The sequence below is a fragment of the Oreochromis niloticus genome, linkage group LG7 (assembly GCF_001858045.2).
Source record: "Oreochromis niloticus isolate F11D_XX linkage group LG7, O_niloticus_UMD_NMBU, whole genome shotgun sequence".
NCBI lineage: Eukaryota > Metazoa > Chordata > Actinopteri > Cichliformes > Cichlidae > Oreochromis > Oreochromis niloticus.
Window position 1 is genome coordinate 23,961,657 of NC_031972.2, and position 21,444 is coordinate 23,983,100.

The 21,444-nt window shown below is 39.5% G+C and overlaps 1 protein-coding gene across 1 annotated transcript in view; it reads right to left on the reverse strand.

Annotated features, from left to right (window-relative positions):
* Positions 1 to 15,727, reverse strand: part of mmp17a (matrix metallopeptidase 17a) — a 92,541-nt gene extending 76,814 nt beyond the window's left edge. Inside the window, exon 1 of the mRNA XM_003444397.5 lies at positions 15,217 to 15,727. Within this exon, the coding sequence (XP_003444445.1) occupies positions 15,217 to 15,357 (141 nt within the window). The 5' untranslated portion in view covers positions 15,358 to 15,727. The remainder of the gene's footprint in view (positions 1 to 15,216) is intronic.
* Positions 15,728 to 21,444: the final 5,717 nt, after the last annotated feature.

A 21,444-nucleotide genomic window follows, 5' to 3' on the forward strand; every position in this document is an offset into this window, starting at 1 on the left:
AGCCAACGAATAATTACTGAGCTAACAGGCACCTCCAGATACAATCTTGAATATAAAAGAACCTCTCCAAATTAATGTGGCTGCGCAATGTGCTATGGAACTAAGTGAGTCTACTCTCTGTAAAACAAGTCTGATTTGTATGCCTTAATGCTTGTTTTCAATCAAGCTTTTATTCATCTTCCAAGAATCACATTGGACACTGGGCAAACACTTTGTCTATCTGGCTTTAGTGCTTTTATCCCGTTTTACTCAGATGAACAGACAAGATGCGAACATGGATTCTGAGAACACACAATACTGAAAGTTAATTACAAAGCACACATCAAATGTTCCCCCAGAAACTTATTTTCTCATTTTCTCCCATCTATTTTTTTTATATGAAGTAAACCATGAGACAGGGCTGCCAATCACTTCTTTGCCAATGCCAGAGATAAATATCAGCATGCCTTTTGATCCAGAAGCACTTTTTAAGCTTTTCCTTCCCCACACAAATAGGAATGCACATTTATTATAATTCTGCCAGTTTTGGACAGTGAACTCAGAATAGCTCTGTTGATGCTTTGAGGTTTCCTCCAGTTCAATTTGTGGGCCTGAAAATTAAACTTTAACTAGCAAGCGGAGCAACACCAGATACCGCCATAATTACAAGGCCTTTGAATACCACTTGCAACCAAAAATTTGATCTGGTTCATGACTAAAAGGAGGCGGGATGCCTGCATTAAAATAGAAAAGCCACATGGACTTGATTTAGGGTTTTCTACAAGGAGAGCCTGAAAGGGAGCCAGCTTTCCTCTAACCCACAGTTAAACTAAACCATGAAGCCAGTGAAAGGCAGAGGGAGACGGTAGGATCATATTTAACTGAGGAAAACAGCAATTCCTGCTAAATTACTGACACAGTTGGGCCCATTACTTCTGTAAACTCAGATATTTGGTTTTGCCAAAGCCAACTAAGACCGATTTGATTATTTTGAACGAACTGCTTACAGCAGATACACAGAAATGATGGAAGGCTTAAAGTGTAGCTAAACTACTTTAATTGAAAGATTTTTTTATAAAGTACTTGCGTTAAATCAAAAACAAATTGGGCCTATATTGCGTTTCAAATAATGAGGTTAGCATTTGTACAAATAACCCCTACGAGCCAAAATCTCAGGCTTCAGATTTCACTAAATGCATGGTTTCAGTTTTTTTCTACTCTTGGGTCTAAAGGATTTTTCCTTTGCTTTTACTGAATATGAAAACACTTTAGATCCACGGAAGATAGTTGGCATAGAATTTGTAGCCTTGATAACTTGTTTAAAGTTTCACTTAATTATTTTTTTATTATGAGTAAAAGCAGCTGCAGTTCTCTCTAAGTCATCACTCATTTATTTAATTTCATTTAATTTAATTTGGTCATCACATGGATTACTCACTACCTGACAAACAGGATGGAGTATATGAGACTGGACAGTGCTCTGTCTGACTCCACAGGGGGACTGTGCAGTCTCTATTCCTGCTGACCTTGTGCCCCTCAGACTTTCAGTATAACTTCGGGTCATACCACTGACAGAAAAACAGAAATACTCTCGCCGAGTCTCTTGCTTAAATGCATTACAGCGATGGATGGTGGTCCGGGAGGAATCTTCTGCTTCTGAATGTTAATAAGATCAAAGTGATGATGATCGAGGAAGGCTACGCGACTTGTTGACGTAGGGGAGGAGCACAAGTATTTGGAAAACCACTGGAATATTTTGAAGCTGTGCTAAAGAGGAGGTCACTAAACAAACTGAATAATAGTTTTGTTTAGTGACCCCCCAGAAGGGTCCCTTCAGACAAGGGGTAGAGACTCAGAAAGGACTTAATAGACAGCAAATTAATTAATGGGCCCAGAATGGTCCAGTATAGATGAGATGGGATTTTTTTTTCTTTTCTCTTTTGTTTTTATTTGCAAAGCTACTCTAGTGTGTAGCTCAGTCCAGAACAAAGATACCAAGGTGGAATGGGCATAATACGTCTGCTAATGTGGTTAAAGCAGTAAGATTAGTTCAGTGAATCACAACAGCCCTCTGAAGCCACAAGGATTGACATTTTGATTAATTTACAAGCTCCAGTTCCAACAGATCTGTGACAAAGCACTGAAAGATTACACATAACTATTTGTTTTAATTAAATCTTGTGCAAAACACACATTTTTTGCACCTCTGTACTCTGCTTGTTTAAAATAGTGGATTTGAAGGGAAATAATTGAGCACATCATTGCCCTTTTTTAGTCTTCCAGCCAAACAGATGTTTGAAGTTCTTTCTTAAAATGGACTGACCTGCAAACACTGTTATCACATCACAAGTCTACACAAGACTGATTAGCATCATGATGAAGTAGTACTAATGCAACTGTAGTTCATCATCTCGTACATTACTACTACATAACTTAATTATATGTTAATATCTACTATTATTATCAGTATTTTCAGCAATTTTAAGGTTTTGTTGCAGAACATACAAGAACCAGAATATCAATCCTGCTTGGAGAAAATCTTTTTGCCCAATACCAAAAAATTCTGAGTCAAACGAGCAACCAATGTTACTATTTTAGAGAGACTGGGTTGACAGTTGCTGCAATAATTTTATTTCAGTGCACCAATTGTTTGTTTTTTTCTTTTTCTATTGAGAATTCAAATTTGGATGGTTAAAATAAAAATAATCATTTCTCTCATGAAGAAGTTACTGATTCCTTCAATTGCTGCAGTTGATAAAGGTGAAGCAATCTACCGGGGCGATGAGGATAGATTTAATCCAATGAAAATTATCTTCGGCATCAATTATCTTCGTCATTGTGTGACGATGAAAAGAAGTATATTGCCATGGCTACACCGAGTCAGAATATGGGCGTAAACATTTTCTACATTTCATATCTGTTTAGGATGTCAAGTTAATTACTTACAACTTCACTACGAGTAACAGTGTACGATTAGATGTACACTGCTCAGAAAATTTAAAGGAGCACATTTTAATCAGAGTACAGCATCAAATCAATTAAACTTCTGGGATATTGATCTGGTCAGTTAAGTAGCAGAGGGGGTTTTATAATCAGTTACAGCAGCTTTGGTGTTAATGAAATTAATAGCTGGTGCATTAGAGGGGCAACAACCTCTAAAATGGGTTTTACAGGTTGAAGCCATTGACATTTTTACCTCCTTATCTTTTCTGTTTTTAGTACCAGCTTTGATTTTGTCTAGGGTCAGTGTCACTACTGGCAGCATAAGGCAATTCCTGGACCCTACAGAGCTTGCACAGGTAATCCAATTCCTCCAGGACAACACATCAATATGTGCAATTGCCAGAAGCTTTGCTGTCTTTCACAGCACAGTCTCAGGAGCACGGAGGAGATTCCAGGAGATAGGCAGTTACTCTAGGAGAGCTGGATAGGGCTGTAGAAGGTCCTTAACCCATCAGCAGGTCCTGTATCTGCTTCTTTGTGGAAGGAGGAACAGGATGAGCACTGCCAGAGCTACAAAATGACCTCCAGCAGGACATTGGTGTAAATTCTCTAACCAAACAATCAGAAACAAACTTTGAGATTGGCCTGAGGGCCCGACCTCCTCTCATGGGCCTTTTGCTCGCTCCCTGCTTCTGTGTACCCGATTGGCATTTGCAATAGAATACCAGAACTGGCAAGTCCATCACTGGCACCCTGTGCTTTTCACAGATAACAGCAGGTTCACCCTGAACACATGTGACAGACATGAAAGGGTCTGAAGAAACTGTGAAGAACATCATGCTCCCTGTTACATCGTTCAGCATGACCGGTTTGGTGATGGGTCAGTGATGGTCTGGGGAGAGATATCCGTGGAGGGAAGACCACCGATCTCTACAGGCTAGGCAATGACAAACTGACTGCCATTAAATATCAGGATGAAATCCTTAGATCTATTGTCAGACCCTACACAGGTGTAGTGAATTTTTAGTGAGTAATCTGAATGAATTAAAGATGGATTCATCCTACATGTCATCAAATTCTACCAGTCATGTAAAAATAAAATTGGACCTATAACAATGAAAGATAAACTGACAATTAATTCATTAAAACACAAAAGTGTAAAGATAAGGAACAAAGAAACACATCAGCTTTCAGCAAAAGCAAAAAGCAGATGCACACGGTTAACAAAAAGTTGTTGTTATAACTTCTCCAATCTAAGAACCCAGCAGCTTTTGTCTGCACACATGGGCTCTTGCAGTTTCCAGTGGAGAAAGGGGTGAAAACAGATAAATTAAGAAAGAATAATGGAAGCTAGCATTATAACCAATACAAGCATGGTTTAATGTGATTGGTGTCTCGACATGCTGTGTGGAGGACAAATTATATGGACCCAAATGCAGGACTGTTGAGGCAGGAATGAACTTTAAAGAAGCTTTAACGCATCTTGGACCAGAAAAATCACAAAGTCCAAAACCAGACAGCCCAACAGGGAACCATGCCCAGGAATCTGAACATCTAGAACACAATTAGGAAACCCGGGAAAAACAGAGCAAGGAGCACACATACAGGAACACAGCAAAGGACAAGACGCAACTTAGACAAAATATACACAAAATACCATGCTCCCAGTCACACTGACGTGCATATAGCACTAACAAAATGCTATGACACTTATGTAGACAGCTGGATTGATGAAAATAAACATATCTATTATTTTAGAGGTGACATAAATACCTTCTGTGTGAAAAACATTCTGTTACTGATTAAAAACAAACAAAAACATCCTAATCAATCTTCAGGTCTAGAATTTCTTTACACTCAGTAAACACAGACAATGGAATATGTGGTTGAAATTGCAAGCTTTATTTTACAACTCCAATATTATAGTCTCCTCATAAATCAACATAAGTATCGCCTGCAGTAAATCAAGATGTGAACACATGCTGCCAAACCTTATCAGGAAATCAATGTTATCATTGTCTGGAAACATGCCATGGAGAAGCCTTACAGCTGCCACACATCAGTCCCACACCACCATGCTACAGTGGCAGCCAATGAGGTGTCGGAGCTCTTGAGACCATTTCTGAATTGATTTCTGAGGAAATAATGAACTCCCCAATAATGCTGACAGTCTTCTCAGAAACTTGCATGTCTCCAGAGAACTTTTACTCTTATCACGGCTGAGGTGACAGATTGGATAGGAGTGGATTGAAGGACTGGTTTCCATCTTACTGAGAAGCTTAAATTACAAGCTGACTGTCAATCTTTATGGAGAAATATGTTCTCTCCAACATTAAAATCTTCTCCCACGTCATTGTTCCTGAAATAATCTGCTGCCCTCAATATAAGCCCCATGATACCTTTCTACAGACGGCAGGTCACACTTGATGAAATGGGACAGCGCTGCTAAAAGTATCCTAATGATTCAGGGTGAGAGACTAATAACAGGTTTACAGGGAAACTAGAATCCAGTTATTTTTGTGCGGTCTAACATTTCAGGACTCCTCATCACTCACTAAGGTAAATTTTTAGAAATACATATCAATACACTGTCCAGACAGTCACTACTTGTAAATTATGCTTGCTGATAAATCATATTCTGTGTGGGCAGAGTACTCATTTGGGATACGTCTTATTTTCTTGACCTGTCTCTATTAGTTAGTGCAGCAATCCTTGACTGTCACAGCTTCCCATTTTCTCTTTGAGCCCCTTCTATCCCTGGACTTGGAGTAATAAGACAAACCAAGATGTGCTGGCAAAAAGTGCAAAAGAAATTGTTCTATTTGAAATGGGGTACACTCAAGGAGAAAGTGAAAGGTACTGAAGTGTAAGTACAGAAAACTTGATGGTACTTTTTCCCCCCAGCATGGAAGCTGAAAAATAATAATAATAAAAAAAAGCCATCCAGTCCATCATAATTTTGGGTTATTATGTCAAAATCTTTATGCATTCACTCAAACTTCTGAGTAAGTTGAAACTTTTGGATTATAACCAGAAATTTTGACTTATGGATGGCAATTCTTTTTTCAGTGACAGAAACAAAATTCAGGAGTTGGCAGCATGTGTACCGAGTAGGGTCTTCAATAAATTTCATACTCATATACTAATTATTGGTAACTACTATTGGATTAGACACTCATTTGCAAAAGCTGACACACAACTTCACACAGCACTGCTGCAGGCAGACAGCTCCTCCTGTCACTAGCACCTAAACACGTCACTAGCAGCTAAACAGTAATGCACAAACCTATCTTTATGAGAAAGTTTGCAGGTCAGTAAAGCTTCAGTTTAAAAATACTAAAGTTATCATAAATATTAACTTAGTCAGTGGAATTGTTAATGATAGCCATTTTATCAAAGCTAACATTTAGGACCCATTATACCTGTTGTCCAGTGTCTCGTGAATGTCAGCGTACAACAGAGCTGAATTGAAATTGATGTCATCAGTTCTGTGAGTTGGGCACCTCTTAATTTTTGTAACCTCGTGCGGGATACTCCTGCCACAGCAGCTGCAGTTTTTATTGCTTTTTTAATGCTATATCAGAACAGAAGCTCAGAGATTTGCAGATTATACAGCATGAGCTGTTGGAACAGTTTGAAAAGATCGAATATTGTGGAAAAAAACTTTCGGAAAAAAACTGCAGGCTTTTTGCTTCTGGTTTTGAATTATTTTACCATTGCTGATGTGGAAGCATGAGTGGCAAGACCCATTTTTCAGGAGAATACTGAAGTGGATATCCGCGCTGTAATGGTGAACATAAATGGATGCGGCTGATGATGTCACCAGGAGGGTGTGGAGAAAACAATACGGAGACAGTAAAAAGTGTAATTGTCCTCCTAAGGTCCCTGATTGAAGCTGAGAAAACTGCCAGCAACCAGACAGAAATTGTCAGAGTCTACCTTAAATATTTGATCAGCGATGAAAATATGTATGGCACCAAGTCACCAGAAAAACAGGAAATAGACATGGCTGCAGCTGAATGCTTTTGCATAGAACAGTATTGTTATAATCTTTATTTAAAAACAATTATGCCTCTTAATTTGATCACTTTCTTCAGAAGGTATCAAAAATAGTATCAAATGGTATCCAGCATTTTCTTAAGTTCTAGTATTGTGACAAACCCAGATGTTAGTGAAGGTGTTGCTACAGGTGGTGGCCAGGCTGCTTGTTTGAGAAACCCAATTATACCCTGTAGAACAAAAACTGAATTATTAAAAATACCATTTGCATCTTGGGCTCAGAAGCAAAAGCTCTGCTGCTGGTCAGAGGATTAGCACCATTTGAAGAAAATTGCTTGGGATTCAACCAGCAGAGAATGAGTGGAGTGGATATTGTTGCATAAGTATTCTGGATGTTTCCCGAGTCATGCTTATAGGTCTCTTAAGAACACAAGTTGCAAATTGATCGCCTATTAACATGCTATAACACTGAGCCCCAGCTACATTTTCTTCCCAAACACCATGAATTTGTTAACCATGGAAAAGGCCACAAAAAAGGTTTTTAAGTCAATCAGAAATGTCAGTAAAAATAGAAGAATAAGAATTTTTGGTTATAATAATCCCCCCCCCAAAAAGAAAATAAAAAAATATGTAGCCTCACTTTTTAAAGCCCATCTTCTCTCTCATTCCTAAGAAACAATACATTTGTTTTGCTTCTTGTCTTTGCTCCTGGATGCAATTTCAAGACTTGATTAAATTATTTAGATTTTAGCAGGGAAGGATAGTAAGAGATGGCAGTGTGGGAGCAGAAGGGGAGCACCTACCGCTCCAGAGGAATTGATGCCAGATGGTGTTCTCATTTAAGAAATTACGTAGCAAAATGAAGGTGAGAAATGGACTTGGCGGAGTGTGGTTGTCCTTCTAGGCACATGGACACACACACACAAGTGCAGTCTCAAGGTTTTAGGATCATTATTCAAATGTGTAATGGTTGTGTTTTTTCATGAATAAAATTCCACAGGTGGCTGAATATACAGTAATTTAGGTAATTTATCAGCTGCTAATCTGGCCAGCTCAGGCTCGCTTATCCAAAGGGAAGAAATGTGCGTTCAGATGGATAGTTCCTTTGGGAAGCTTCCAGTTATGTTTCAGTGGAGAAAATACACCTCACAAGGAAGATTATATGATGAGCTAGAAACATATACCATATTATATTTTACTTGTTATGACTACTTTCCCTCAAGTGCTGAAATAGCAAATAGGAGCTATGCAGTGATATATCAAGCTAGATAAGCGTAGCTATAAAATGAACACTTCTCATCGCTGCTGTGTGGGATGTTTCTAAAAGACTATTTGGTTGTTAGAGTCACTACATGTATAGGACAGGAGTGACGGTAGGATTCAGAGGTTTGTTTTGTGGTTAGGTGAGTGTTTCCTTGGAACTCTTGAGTGACTGAGTACTTTATATCAAACACATACACACTCATGGACCTCTTTATTAGGTATATCCTATGAGTATCGTGTAGAACTTCCTTTTACCCTCAGAACTGCTTTTATCCTTTGTGTCATGGATTCCACAAGGTCCTGGAAACATGTTGGTCCACATTGACATGATACATCACACAGTTGCTGGAGATCTGTCAGCTTCACATGCATGTTGTGAATCTCCCGGTCCACCAGATCACAAAGGTCATCTAATGGATTGAGATCGTGTGACTGTGGAGGCCATATCAGTTTGACCTTATTTGAACTTTGTGATATCCAAGCAGCCATCATAAGATGGGTACATTGTGGTCATGGAGGGATGGACATCATCAGCAACGAAACTGTGGTGTTTAAATGATGCTCACTTGGTACAAAAGGGGCCAAAGAGCGCCAAGAAAATTTCCCCCATACTGTTACACCACCATCATCAGAACTGAACTATTGATACGAGGCAGAATAGATCCATGTTTTCATGTTGTTTACAACAAATAATGGAGAGCTGGTGTGATGTGAAATCTCAGCATCCTGCTCTTAAAAGACAGGAGTGGAACCCCAGAGTTGTCTACTGTTTATTTTGGCATCAAAGAAGAGTACTTATTTTCTCTTTTTTGGACAGTCAGCAGTTACTGAAATACTCATACCAGCCTTTCTGGCAACATCAACCATGCCAGTTCAATCACTTCAAATCACCTTTCTTCTCCATTTCTACACTGGGTTTTAACAAGAGCGGGGTGCCTTGATCGTGTCTACATCCCTAAATGCACTGAGTTGCTGTGAGTGGCTTATTAGATATATGAGTTAATGAGCACTTAAATAGTTGTGTCTAATAAAGTGTCGGGCGAGTGTACACAGTGGCAGGCTAAGCATGACCTCCCTCAGCAGAAAAAGAACCTCAATGTGTATACCACTCAGGAAAAGCATCCACGCCATTATTGATGGGATAGATGACTGAACACATATCAGGTGAGTCCGTCACTAATTGTTTTTTGGGGAGAGTTTTTGTGTTTGAGTTTGTTAGGCATTATTTTGGCTAATTTAGTGGTTTTACTGCTTGGAAATTACATTGTTTGAATATTTAACTTACAAAGTGCAAATTGTCAACAGTTCAGTTAAGCACAGATTATACCTTCTACATCCAGGAGTCTATTGGAGTCAGTTCAAGTGTCCCAGTGACTTAAATTTCATCATACGATGGTGAGCACGAGGGACACTGGATGCCTGCGTGCCTGCCTAATTTTTTGTGATCATGCCAACTCGTCTGGAGAGAATTTACATTACAATCCACAAACTTTGGATGCTCCCTAGACGGCTGACTTAAGGCAGATGTCAAAATAAAACAGGAATGACTACAACTGCTACTCAGCCGTCGGGTCTCCCCAACTCTCCTGTTTCTGCAGTGGAGTATAATCTAGGCTTTAAAGCCGACACCTTTACACAGACCCTGATGAAAATTCTCATCAAGCAAAGCTAGCATATGTAGCACCATAAAGACCTGGAATTGTATGGTTCATAATGAGTACTGTTCACTTTTTCTATACATTTCTGACTTAACAAGTGCCACAAAGTACAGGTTGCACTGCATGTACGGAACACCCCACCACGCAATTATCAACAGTAGTCAGATGGAAAATAATTACATATGGCCCAACATGGCCCCATCTTATAACCTAAAAGACCCCAAGGGCCCATTGCGAAGATCCCATTGCATGCCAAACACCATGTGGACCGCCCCCAGATGTCCTGTGTCCATCCTGGGTAAGGACAGTTCTAGGCAGGTGGTTTTAATGTTGTGGCTCATTGGTTTGTATCCACTGTGGAAAGAGAATTATGTCTACAATCATCTGATAATATCTGTAGTTTACAGTCCTTCCAGTGAATAATGTTCTCTGTGTGTCCTCTGGGTCCCCAGTGACAACAAATCAGTCACTGGCCAACTAATACTCATCTTAGCTGTCTACACTGATAAGCACTCTCTGTCTTTCATGATGAACCTAGGAGATGAAGTAAGGTTATACTGTTTACATTTACTATTTTGTGTGAGATCAAATATGAGAATTGTCTCTTTTTTGACAATGAATAAAGCAGGAAAGCTTTAATCTTCCAAACAGTCTAAATCACATTCTTCTACTTTATCAAGTATAAGGTGCTATAAAGTCATATTTCACACATGCTTTTGCCTCTAACAGGGCTTTGCAGGATTAAAAATCATCTTCTGGCTTCCAGCTTCAGCTAGCAGCTTTCACATATGGTAATTTTCATAATGATATGATCACTTACTTTACTGGGAAAATTAAACTATGAACTTAAAATTTGCTATCTAGCTCAGATCCCTAGAGTAGGAGGGTGTCACATAAGGCCTCTGAAAAAAAGAACTGCGGGATGACACCTTTTCCCTGGAGCGTCAGGAGTTTCCCCAAAGACATCCTATTCATGTCGCCTCTCTGGAATACATACTTTTTCTTCTGTCCTCAAACTATTTCTTAGTACCAAAAAAAAAAGAAAAGAAATATGTGATCTGTCCCAGACTTGCAGGCAAAGATCTTTGGTCAAGAGGGGTTCGAAAATATAAACTTGAAAGGCACTTTCATGTCTTTGTGGTTTCTGGGCAGAGGAATTTTCTACATTTCGCTTTTTGAGGTTGGCCATAAGAGGACATCACATTCCTTTTCAGGTACTCCCATTTTCAAAGTAAGAAATATGCTTTGGTCCAGGGGGATGCATGTTTTCCTTAAACTAGACAATTCGCATCTCAATACAACTAATGGGCTACGCCATATCCTTAGAAGACCCCGACAGAAGTATGCATATTTTGAAGAAACAACACTTATTTTCACAGATCACGATGCAAACATGTTGCAAAAGTTGTTTAAAGTGTCTATAGATGTTTTTTTCCACAATGAAGAGAAGAAACTACAAAGACGCTGCTCTCACCACTATAAAAGCTGTCACTGTGATCTAACAAATTTTAGTACAGCCTACATGAAAAAGCCAAGAAATGACTTCAATCGACATCAGCAAGTCTGCATATGTGATCAGAGTTAATTAAACAGAGTAAATCGAAACAAACAAAACAAAAAAAAGCAGAACTGCTTTGAAAATGGACTTTAATCGGTAGTAGCTGTCTTGTGTTTTTTTACCATCTGTGAGACTGGGTTTCTATTGCCAAAACACTGAGGACTACAAAGGTTGGACTACATATATAAACAAAATATTTCAATCCCAATCAAGACTTTAGCAGATATTATAGGTATAAACTTCATCAGTCTATTTTCTCAACCACTATCTGGAGCCTATTCCAGATCAAATTTGGCAACAGTTGAGATACACCACTGGACGGACTGCCAAGCCATCACAAGACTAACACAGGGAGACAGGTATCTACACCCACATCCACAAGAGTCATGTGAAAAAGGTTTTCACAGAACTGCAAGTACACCCTTACTGTCTCCACAGGAATTAAGAGGGTAAGTAGAGGCAAGTGCTGCTAATCAAATGCACTTCATTAACTGATCATTAGCAAGTATGACCATCTCTATAAATACAGAAGTTTTGGCAGTTTGCTGGTCTGGAGCATTCAATTGTGTGCTAACACAATGCCAAGGAGGAAAGACATCAGCAATTATCTCAGTGAAGCAATTGTTGCTGCCCATCAGTCGGGGAAGGGTTATAAGGCCAATTGCAAACAATTTGAAGTCCATCATTCGACAGTGAGAAAGATTATTCACAAAGGGAAAACATTTAAGAGTGTTGCCAGACTTTCCAGGAGTGGACATCCTAGCAAAAACATACTGTGCAATGTTCAGGAAAATTGCAAATAACTCAAAAGCTACATCGCTGACTCTATAGGCCTCACTTAGAATATTAAATGTTAAAGTTCATGACAGTACAAATAGAAAAAGACTGAACAAACATGGCTCATTTGGGAGGGTTGCCAGGAAAAAAGCCTGCCCTGTTCTGGCAACACAGCTTAGGTTTGCAAATTTGCATCTGAACAAACCACAAGACTTCTGGATCAATGTTCTTTGCACAGGTGAGATGTTTGGCAATATTGAACAGCACCATGTCTGGAGAAAACCAAACACAGAATTTAAGGACGAACACCTCATACCAACTGTCAAGTAGAGACATGGAGGAGTGATGATTTGGCCTTGTTTTGCAGGCACAGGACCTAGGCACCTTGCGGTCATTGAGTGGGCAATGAAGTCTCTGTATACCAAAGTGTTCTAGAGTCAGTTTGGGGCAAACTTTAACTGTCAGACAGATGGCCTCACATTTGAGTCAAGCAACAGGAATATGTTCCCCCCACACACCACCAAATCAGGACCGAATGGCTGGAAAAGAAAAGAATCAAGGTGTTGTAATGAAACAGTCAAAGTCAAGACCTCAACCTGACTGAAATGCCGTGGCAGGACCGAGAGAGGTCCTCTCTTGAGTTGTTGCCGTAAATAAATGCCAGAAAAACTTCACAAACTGAAGCAAAGCTGTAAAGAAGAGTGGGCCAAAGTTCCCCCTCGATGATGTGAATAATAAAGTCATATAGAAAAAGATTATTTCAAGTTATAGCTGCTAAAGGCGGCTCTTGACTATTGAATGATTTTCACAGGACTGCAGAACATCCTATGAAAACTTTTTCACACGACTGCAATTAAAAATCAAGACTTTACCTGGCTGATAACCAAAGCAAGGTTTCCTCAACACATCGAGCTGGAAACTATTCAAACATGAATGAAATGGTCATTCCCGTTAAACTAATTGCTTCAGGTTTACCAAGCAGCATGTTTTCTGCAGCGTCACCCTTCCGTTAATGGCAGAGAAAGCTGGGCAAAGCATCCCAACTATTACATCAAAAAGCTAAGCCCTTCAGTCTACAGGCTGCACAGAGGCTGAGTGTTTCACACACAGCTCTATCTAGAAATGCAGGAAAAACTCCACCTTGAGCATTTCTTTCTGTGCCACAGTAAATGGAGGAAAATTGCTGCTGTTACTACAGCTTTTCATCTGGTGACACTGGACTGTTTGTTGTGTCACAGTTCATGCAATTCTAAAGAAAGGACTGAGCGAGAGGTCCCGAAAAGCACATTACTTTTATTTTCTTTTATTTTTCCTATTCTTTAATGAATAACAATTAAAGAAGGAGGATGGCATTGTGCAAAAAAATAACAGAGGACAGAGAGATATTGGTATCAAGAGGAAAACATTTGATATGACGATTTTTGTTGTTATGTATCATTTCATTACTTTCATTACTCATAGCAATGCAGCAAGGAAAAAGTGTGTATATGTCCTACTTAAACACTCTGTCACATGTGGGTACATCGAGCTTAAAAAAAAGGCTCTGAGCTACAGATCTGTGCCTAGTTTTTAACCTACATATCTTGAATTTGCGTGTTCAGATTGTCTTTGTGTTGCTGTACGTGCCAACAATTACAGCCTGCATATCATCTCAATAAGATCGTCTGCCGTGTCAGATGTGTCAGAACACAGAGTATCAAAAACTGAACGACGCGGCGCTCAGAAGGTAACACATGAATAAAAAAAATCTAAACTTATCTCTTCTCTTGTTCTTGTCTTTAAGCAAAAACGTAATCCCATGTGTAGGGATTTTTTGGTGTGTTTTTCTTTTTTTTTAGATAGAGAGAGAAGAGTTTGAGGGCTGAAAGAAAGTGAGACAGGAAGACTGAAGTTGGGATGAGCTGCAAAACAAAAATAAATAAATAAATAAAAAGAAAGAAAGAATGAAAGAAAGAAGTTGCCCTGAGGAGTGGAATATGGAGAAAAATGCATCTTCAGCGGGGGACTACTTTAGGAAGATGATAATCAGCTTTTACAAACTTTTTTTTTTAAAGTAAATGGTGCATACTGTAATTTTATGCCTGCCGTCATTATAGTGGCTATAAACACACAGTTTGAGCTTGCAAACACAAGGTCTCTTTTCTTTCTTAACATCAGTCTTAACTAAATGCCATTCATGCTGTTGTTCTTTAGTAGTAGTGATGATGACATACAGCATTAGGCCAGTTACCACTTTACAGGCTGTGTATATTTCAAAATGCATCACCAATACCAAACACACACACCGAAATATAATGTAACAGAATCATTAATGATTAGTTTTACTCTGCTCTAGCTCCAAACCCATGAAGGCTCACTGAAGCTTATTATTAAAGGTCTTAAATTTATTCTCATAAGCAGTCACAGCTCTGATCGATTTGTTTGTATCCTCCACCAATGGTGCTGCCTATTTAAGAGATTACATTTAGTTCAAGTCTACTGATCCACGCCAGACTACAGTATTGGATCATCTATTTTAAACACAGCAATCCTCTGGACTCTTTCAAAGGCGTTACTGGGAGGGGAGGAAAAAATAAGCGTTAATAAATTATGCTTCGTGGATTGTCGTTCACTATAAGCTGGAAGAGGTCGATACAACATCGAAGGAACCCCCTGCACAGACATGTATTTATCACAACTTCATTCTTTTAATGAAGCGGTTCCTCCTCAGGAGAAAAAAAAATCCTATACAGTTTTTTATTTTTTTTATTTTTAATCAAGCAGTGTGCTACTGCCACTCTGCCTTGCGGAGTGGACTGCAGAGCGCAGTTAAAATTCAGAGCAAGTATTTAGAGAGGCCAGCACTTGCTTTTCGCTGGACGTTCAAGAGTAGCCCAAGTTAAAAAAAAAAAGAAAAAAAAAGGGGGGGTTGGGGGCTTCCAGCCCTCTCACACAGGAAAGCTTAAAAAACAGAACACACCACTTCATAGTCCCTGCACCATGCAGAAAAACTTCCGAGCCCGGTTCTCTGTAAGTAGCTACAAAAGGTTCCAAACTTACCACCCCCATGTCCAGCTGCTCGGTAGTCAGAGAGGGAGCCGCTCCTGACAGACGAAAGGAGCACAGTATCGGCACCAGGAGCAGCAGCAGCATCTCTGGAGAAATATTCCTCATCCACTTGTGAAGAACCAGAGCCATCATGATGCCCTGTGACAGGCTGATCCTGCAGGGCTCACATGGATCCCGACAGCCGCATCCACGGGATAAATCACACGCTGACACTCTAAAATGTGCCCAGATAAAAGTCTACCTCACTGTTGAGCGCAAACACATAAAACACATTAAAATGGGCGCAGGAACAGTTGAGAGCATCAGAGCAGTTTGTGTCTTGCTGTGTAACTAACACCCGGGGCATCAAAAATGAGAGACGCTGACTGATCTCCTCTTATCTCAAGTCCATCAGAGGTGAAGCGAGAAGCGCGAGCTCCCCGCTCGATGGTTGGGTCTCGCGCACTGAAGCAGCTGCCAGCTGCGTGCGTCTGCCTCAAGGAGACTCGCGCGGTCTCAAGACGGACGCAACAACCCACTGAACTTCCGTGAATGTATCAAAATAAAAGTCCCACGGTTCGTAAAGCCTGTAAAGTAAAAGTCAATCGAGGGAATCATAGATACAAGCGTAATTTTACTGCACGCATGCCCCAAATCCAAAAATTCCAAAATATACGTAAAACCCAAGCGACAAAAAAGGAGGTGGGATGCAAGGTAATATTATCTTTGGTTTGTTTACTTGTTTACAGTTACACAAAGTTCACAGACAGATTTAACATCTTGTTTTTATGATGTAATAGTACTATTAATGTATTCAATTACATTTATGAAAAGAATCACTTTGCAGTTTTTTTTTAAATTTAGTGTAAGGCTAAATGTGATATATATGGCATCCAGTCTCCATTTTATCAGCAGAACAACAAAATATTTTAATCAATTAAAACAAATTATATATGTTTGATTCTAATAAGTGAACGTAATAAAAAAAAGTAGATTGCCTAATTAACAAGGTGTCATTGCTAGTTTTACTTTTGTTCAGGATTGTCATAAAGGTCTATGCACATCTGTACAAAATACTCTATTTTATTAATGTATTTATTTGTTTACAAGCCCGACTTTCCGCCTCCATGGTAACAAAATTCCCCCGTAGTCATCTCACATTTACAATTTCCTTTACGTAGTTTTCACGTGTGCTTTTATTTTGAAATTCTGTTCCCAAATTTCCTTTGGGCTGCTATATTCCTTTCCTGTGACTTTATTTAAACAGCTGTGAGAAAATTTGAATTGGCTTGAGACACCTTTTATTCAATCTCTTTGGACTGGAATCGTGATGCATCAGAAAGTGAAAGGTCAGTGCCCCGAAGAAAGCAATTAAAAGATCGCCCCGTTGTATCAGTTAAAATGTGATGCAACATGATGCCGAAAAAACATCACTGAGTGAGCACTGCTGACTAAAATACTTCTGACTCCAGACCCAGGCTATTTTGCTCAGAAGCTTTAGTGAGGGGGGTTGGATATGGTATAAAGAGATTAATTATGAATTATGTATAATTATGAATTATTAATTATGAATAAACGTCACAAATTTCTGAAATAAAAAATATTAAAAGACACGTGATATTTACCGTTTTCTCTTCTTGTGTATCGTTTCAGCTAAATAATAAGCAAGATCCTTTAAATGACAGATCCCAATATGAAAGCTGTTCACACTCATGAATTGTCCTCAGGCTAGACATTGAATCCTTATTAGGTTTAGTGGTGTTGACCTGAAAATGACCCAACAAAACACCACTGAAACCTTCCTGCATTTAAAAAACAACAACACCATTTTCTTGGAGCAGTTTTAAAAAGCATACCATTGTTTCTATTGTGTCTATTGCTTAGAATAACTGCTCACTGTGGCTTCTTTATCGTCAAGGTGGATTATGCATTTAAAACTTGAATCATAATGCAGATATACGTGCACACCTCGGTGGCCACCCACATCCAGGCGCCCATATTCAAGCGTCTTAATCATTCTGTGTCTACTTTGATAGACAGTCTCCTTAACCTAACCACACTGTCACTAATGATTCACAGCTCTCCTTTATTGTACCGCAGCCTCATGACTCGACTGCAAAGAAATGCATAATGATTGCCAGGGCACGAGCGCACACATTCACAAATTAAGCTTATTCAATTGATCTGCGCTTGTAACCACTTCAAACCATTTTTCTGTGTACATTTTCTAATAGATATATCATTATTTTTTCACTGGCAGAGCTAGTCAACTGGTGCCATTAGAGTCCCAGAATGTGCAGGGAAACAAACAGAAAGGAACTGACATCCAATTAAGTACACATATCAGCACAAGCTTGTTCCTTGAAGTGGTGAACGTGCACGCCTGTGAGATGCAAAGATTTCGGTCCCTTCATTACACTGTTTTCGTTTGTTTTCAAAGCAAAACGGGGAGCATAAAATGTGCTGAAATCAGGGAGATAATCTGCAAATATTACAATGTAGAAAACAGTGGCTGTAAATGCTCAATCCAGCTCAGTTTGCCGAGCTTTGCTTCATTTGATGAGAGACAAATGGATTGATTTATTAATAATATTATATAATGAACACCCGCCGGCTAATCTGGAAACTTTTACTATCAACTGACCCATCAATTGGTCCAAATAAATGCCAGTGACAGAAGCGGTCAATATCTTCTTGGCAAGTTGCTTGTCTCATTCAGATCCATTCCAGCAGTCATTCATCACTGGTCCTCAAAGAAAACTTTTTTTTCTATCAGCATTAAGTTCTGCTGTGTTAGTGCTAAATGCTCGAAACTTCCCGACACCAGAGTGATTTCAGTGCTAGTCACATACATCTCATTGCGACAACATTATGATAATTGTAGCGTCTGAATATTGTCTCACAGCATGTCTGTTGGCAAAAAGAAGCTTCAGTCATTCAGTTTGATATTAACAGAAGGTTAAAACACCCATTTACTTATCTCAGGCTGCTGTGGGCTCTGGCTTTCACCTTCAAACTATTTTCCAGAGAAATTTAGCTAATTTTCTCTGGTCAGATCGTACAATTATAGAAAAATCTATTGCCCAGTGTGGACGTGGGAGGAATTGAGTTTGCTGGCTGGTATTGTAATGCATGTATTTTAATATTTGTTGAGGCATATTGTGCCAAGTTGGCCGCTGCGATGCCTTTTGCATTGATAAATGTCAACTTGAATTCTGTGTCGTCAAATAATGTCAGGCAAAGTCACGGAGAATTGATGAACAGATTATTGTGGGACTTAGTGAGATGCTGTTTGAATATGATGACAGTGTTTGATTGTAAATGTTAATAACATAATTCACACCTAATGTGTTTTGTATTCACACCTTCAGCTCTACCTAATGGGCTTTACCATTAGTCAAGTTAACGTTGTGGTATTAATACCCATACAGCTTTCATTAATGCCTCTGCTTCGTCTACTTTACGTGTTGTTTGAAATGAAGATTCTTCACAGTACTTATGCAAACAGCTCGTCTTTGCACATGGATAACTTAGCTCAAGATACAAGAATACACATACACAAAAAGGTTTATGATGTTTTATTGACTTGTGTTTAAGGTACTGGTGAAGATCTGCCCCAGGAATTACAATACATTTGGCTGTGCAAAAGCCTTATATATTGATAGGAAAGTTGGAAATATGTGCAACAATTTATTGAAAAATGTGCAAACTCACATGGACATACAGTATATAATAATCATTAATCAGTATTTAATTGCTACTTCAAGGAGTGGGAGGAGCCGCTGGCTATTTAATCAGGGGTTGCAAAGCCTCTAGAGGACTAGTGTGTGCCAGAATAAAGAATAAAAATAAAAAAGACTGGACTGTCAACCTTCTGAACAATTTATTTCTGCCTCCACCACTTGGTCAACCCTCACAGTCAATAACTGGTGTGACCGCCTTTATTCTTCAACACAGCCTGAACTCTCTTACAAATTTATTTAAGTAGTCTTCAGCAATAGTTCTCCAGACTTCTCAAAGGACATTCAAAGTTTTTCTTCGGCTGCCTTTTGTTTTATTCTGTCAAGATGATCCCACATTGCACCAATAATGGCTCCAGGGAGGCCAATCCATGACTGATAAGAGTTGCATTATGTGCTTTTCTGTACAAGTGGGCTTTTATTCTATTGGCAGTGTGTTTGGGATCACTGTCATTGAAAAATTAAGCTGCTGCCAATCAAATCTGCCATTCCCAGGTGGATTAAAATTGTATGGTACTTTCCTCATTTATAATTGCATTTTTACAAGATCTCCAAGATCTCGGGCTGAATGCAGCCCCAAACCATGACAGAGCCTCCACCGTCTTCTGTAGATGGCTGTAAAGACTCACTGTTGTACCTCACTGACCTCCTCTGACAATTTTTGAGCCAGAAATGTCAAATTTGGATTTTTAAATTTGATTTTTTTTTAGTAATTTTCACCAGCTGCAGCATAATTTGCAGTAACTCAGTTTTTTCCTCCCCATTTCCCTTTCTTAAGAGCGGCTTCTTGACAGCCACCTTTCCACTGAAAGGTAATTTTTCTGATGAGGCTTCGTCAGACAGATCATCACTCAGGACTTGTGTCAGATCTTTGCTTTCTATTAAGTTTTTTTTCTTAACTCAAGGAATTTTTTTAAAGCCTGCCACTACTTCTTTGTCCACCACTTGTCCATTTTTCTCAAGAAAGGAAACACTGCACACCATGCCAAGACATGCCAGAATTTCAGCTAGTACTTCTTTGTAAATCACCCTGTTGGTAAAAAAAATACCTTTTTATACCTATTAAATAGTGTTTTTTTCTGACATTTTATATAGATTCAGCTAAAGAAATGCCCAAAAATATGTGTTTTGAGACAGGCTGCTATCAACAAGGTGCCTAAAGATACAATTTTAAAGTGGTTCTTTGCCAAGTTATTTGTTATTATTAGACTCAACACTGGTTCATATCTTGAATTAGGGCAGTGATAAGTGGTCAGGTACAACGACTGGACAGAAACTGAGTGAAAAATCAGTTAATCTCCAAAGAAAAACTTTTAGAAAGCCTGGAGAACTGTTGTTCAAGACCGCTTTAAAAACTATAAAGAAAGCCTGGCTCTTTAGAAGAAAAATATAAAGAATAGAGGATTGGCTCAACTGTAGATAAGTATGGCAATTTTGGTTTGGCCATAAAATAATGATTTTAACCTATACCTGAAGTGATGTGTAGGGAAGCTCATTTATAATTTAATGAGTGGAATATGTTAACTGCACAGCTGTGCTTCTTATCTTTGGCTGTATCCCAATTCAGGGTCTGCAGCCTTAAAGGCCGCATTTTAAGGCCGATTACGTCACAGCGACGCAACGAAGGCTGTCCCAATTCAAAGGCTGCTCGAAATGCAATTTACGCCAGTGTCCTGTTATATTTTAGATAGCAAGGAGCAGACGGCCAAGTTTATTAAACTCCACCGACACAGCGGTGACGCAAATCTGAAGGCTAGACCGTCCCATTTCACAGCCTCGCACTTTCGGCCTTCTCGGTCTTCGAAGGACCCAGCCCACGTAGACCGCGAAGGCCGGGTCCTCAGGAGGATGCAGCCCATGAATTTGGACACGACCTTTTGCCGTTTCTCAATTCTCAAGTACGTGAGTACGTACTCGCGTTCTCGGCGAGTACGTACTGGCCGAGAACGCACGGGAGTACGGACTCGCCGAGAACGCGAGTACGTACTCACGTACTTGAGAATTGAGAAACGGCCTTTGTCTGAGTTTCGGACGAAATGCATTCTGGGACATTTAGCTGTACCAAGTCCACACAAGTCACCACCGATGCATGCTCGATAAAACAGGCGGAGCGAGAACACATCCGGGACTTTTTCGCGTTCTCGGTTTGATGCGTACTTCGAATTGGAACAGTACTTGGTCTCCGACTGATGACGTATCACGAGTACACGAGAACACAAGTACGCACAAGTACGCATATTGAGAAACGGCATTTGTTTGCTCCCCCAAAGGTGTTAGGGCCAAAAGAGTCCCCAAGGCTTCCAGAGCACCTTTTAAAGGTTCCAGGTGACACCAAGTGTAATTGACGAGGGGATGAAATGGGTATATAATCCATCATTTTAGATTACAGGTTGTAGGCCAGGGGCCAGAATATTTTTTTAATGGTTATTGCTTTTTTCTGTAGTGGTGAAAAGCTGTTATTATTAGTTACGTAACCCCATACAGTGGTATGGTTGGTGGG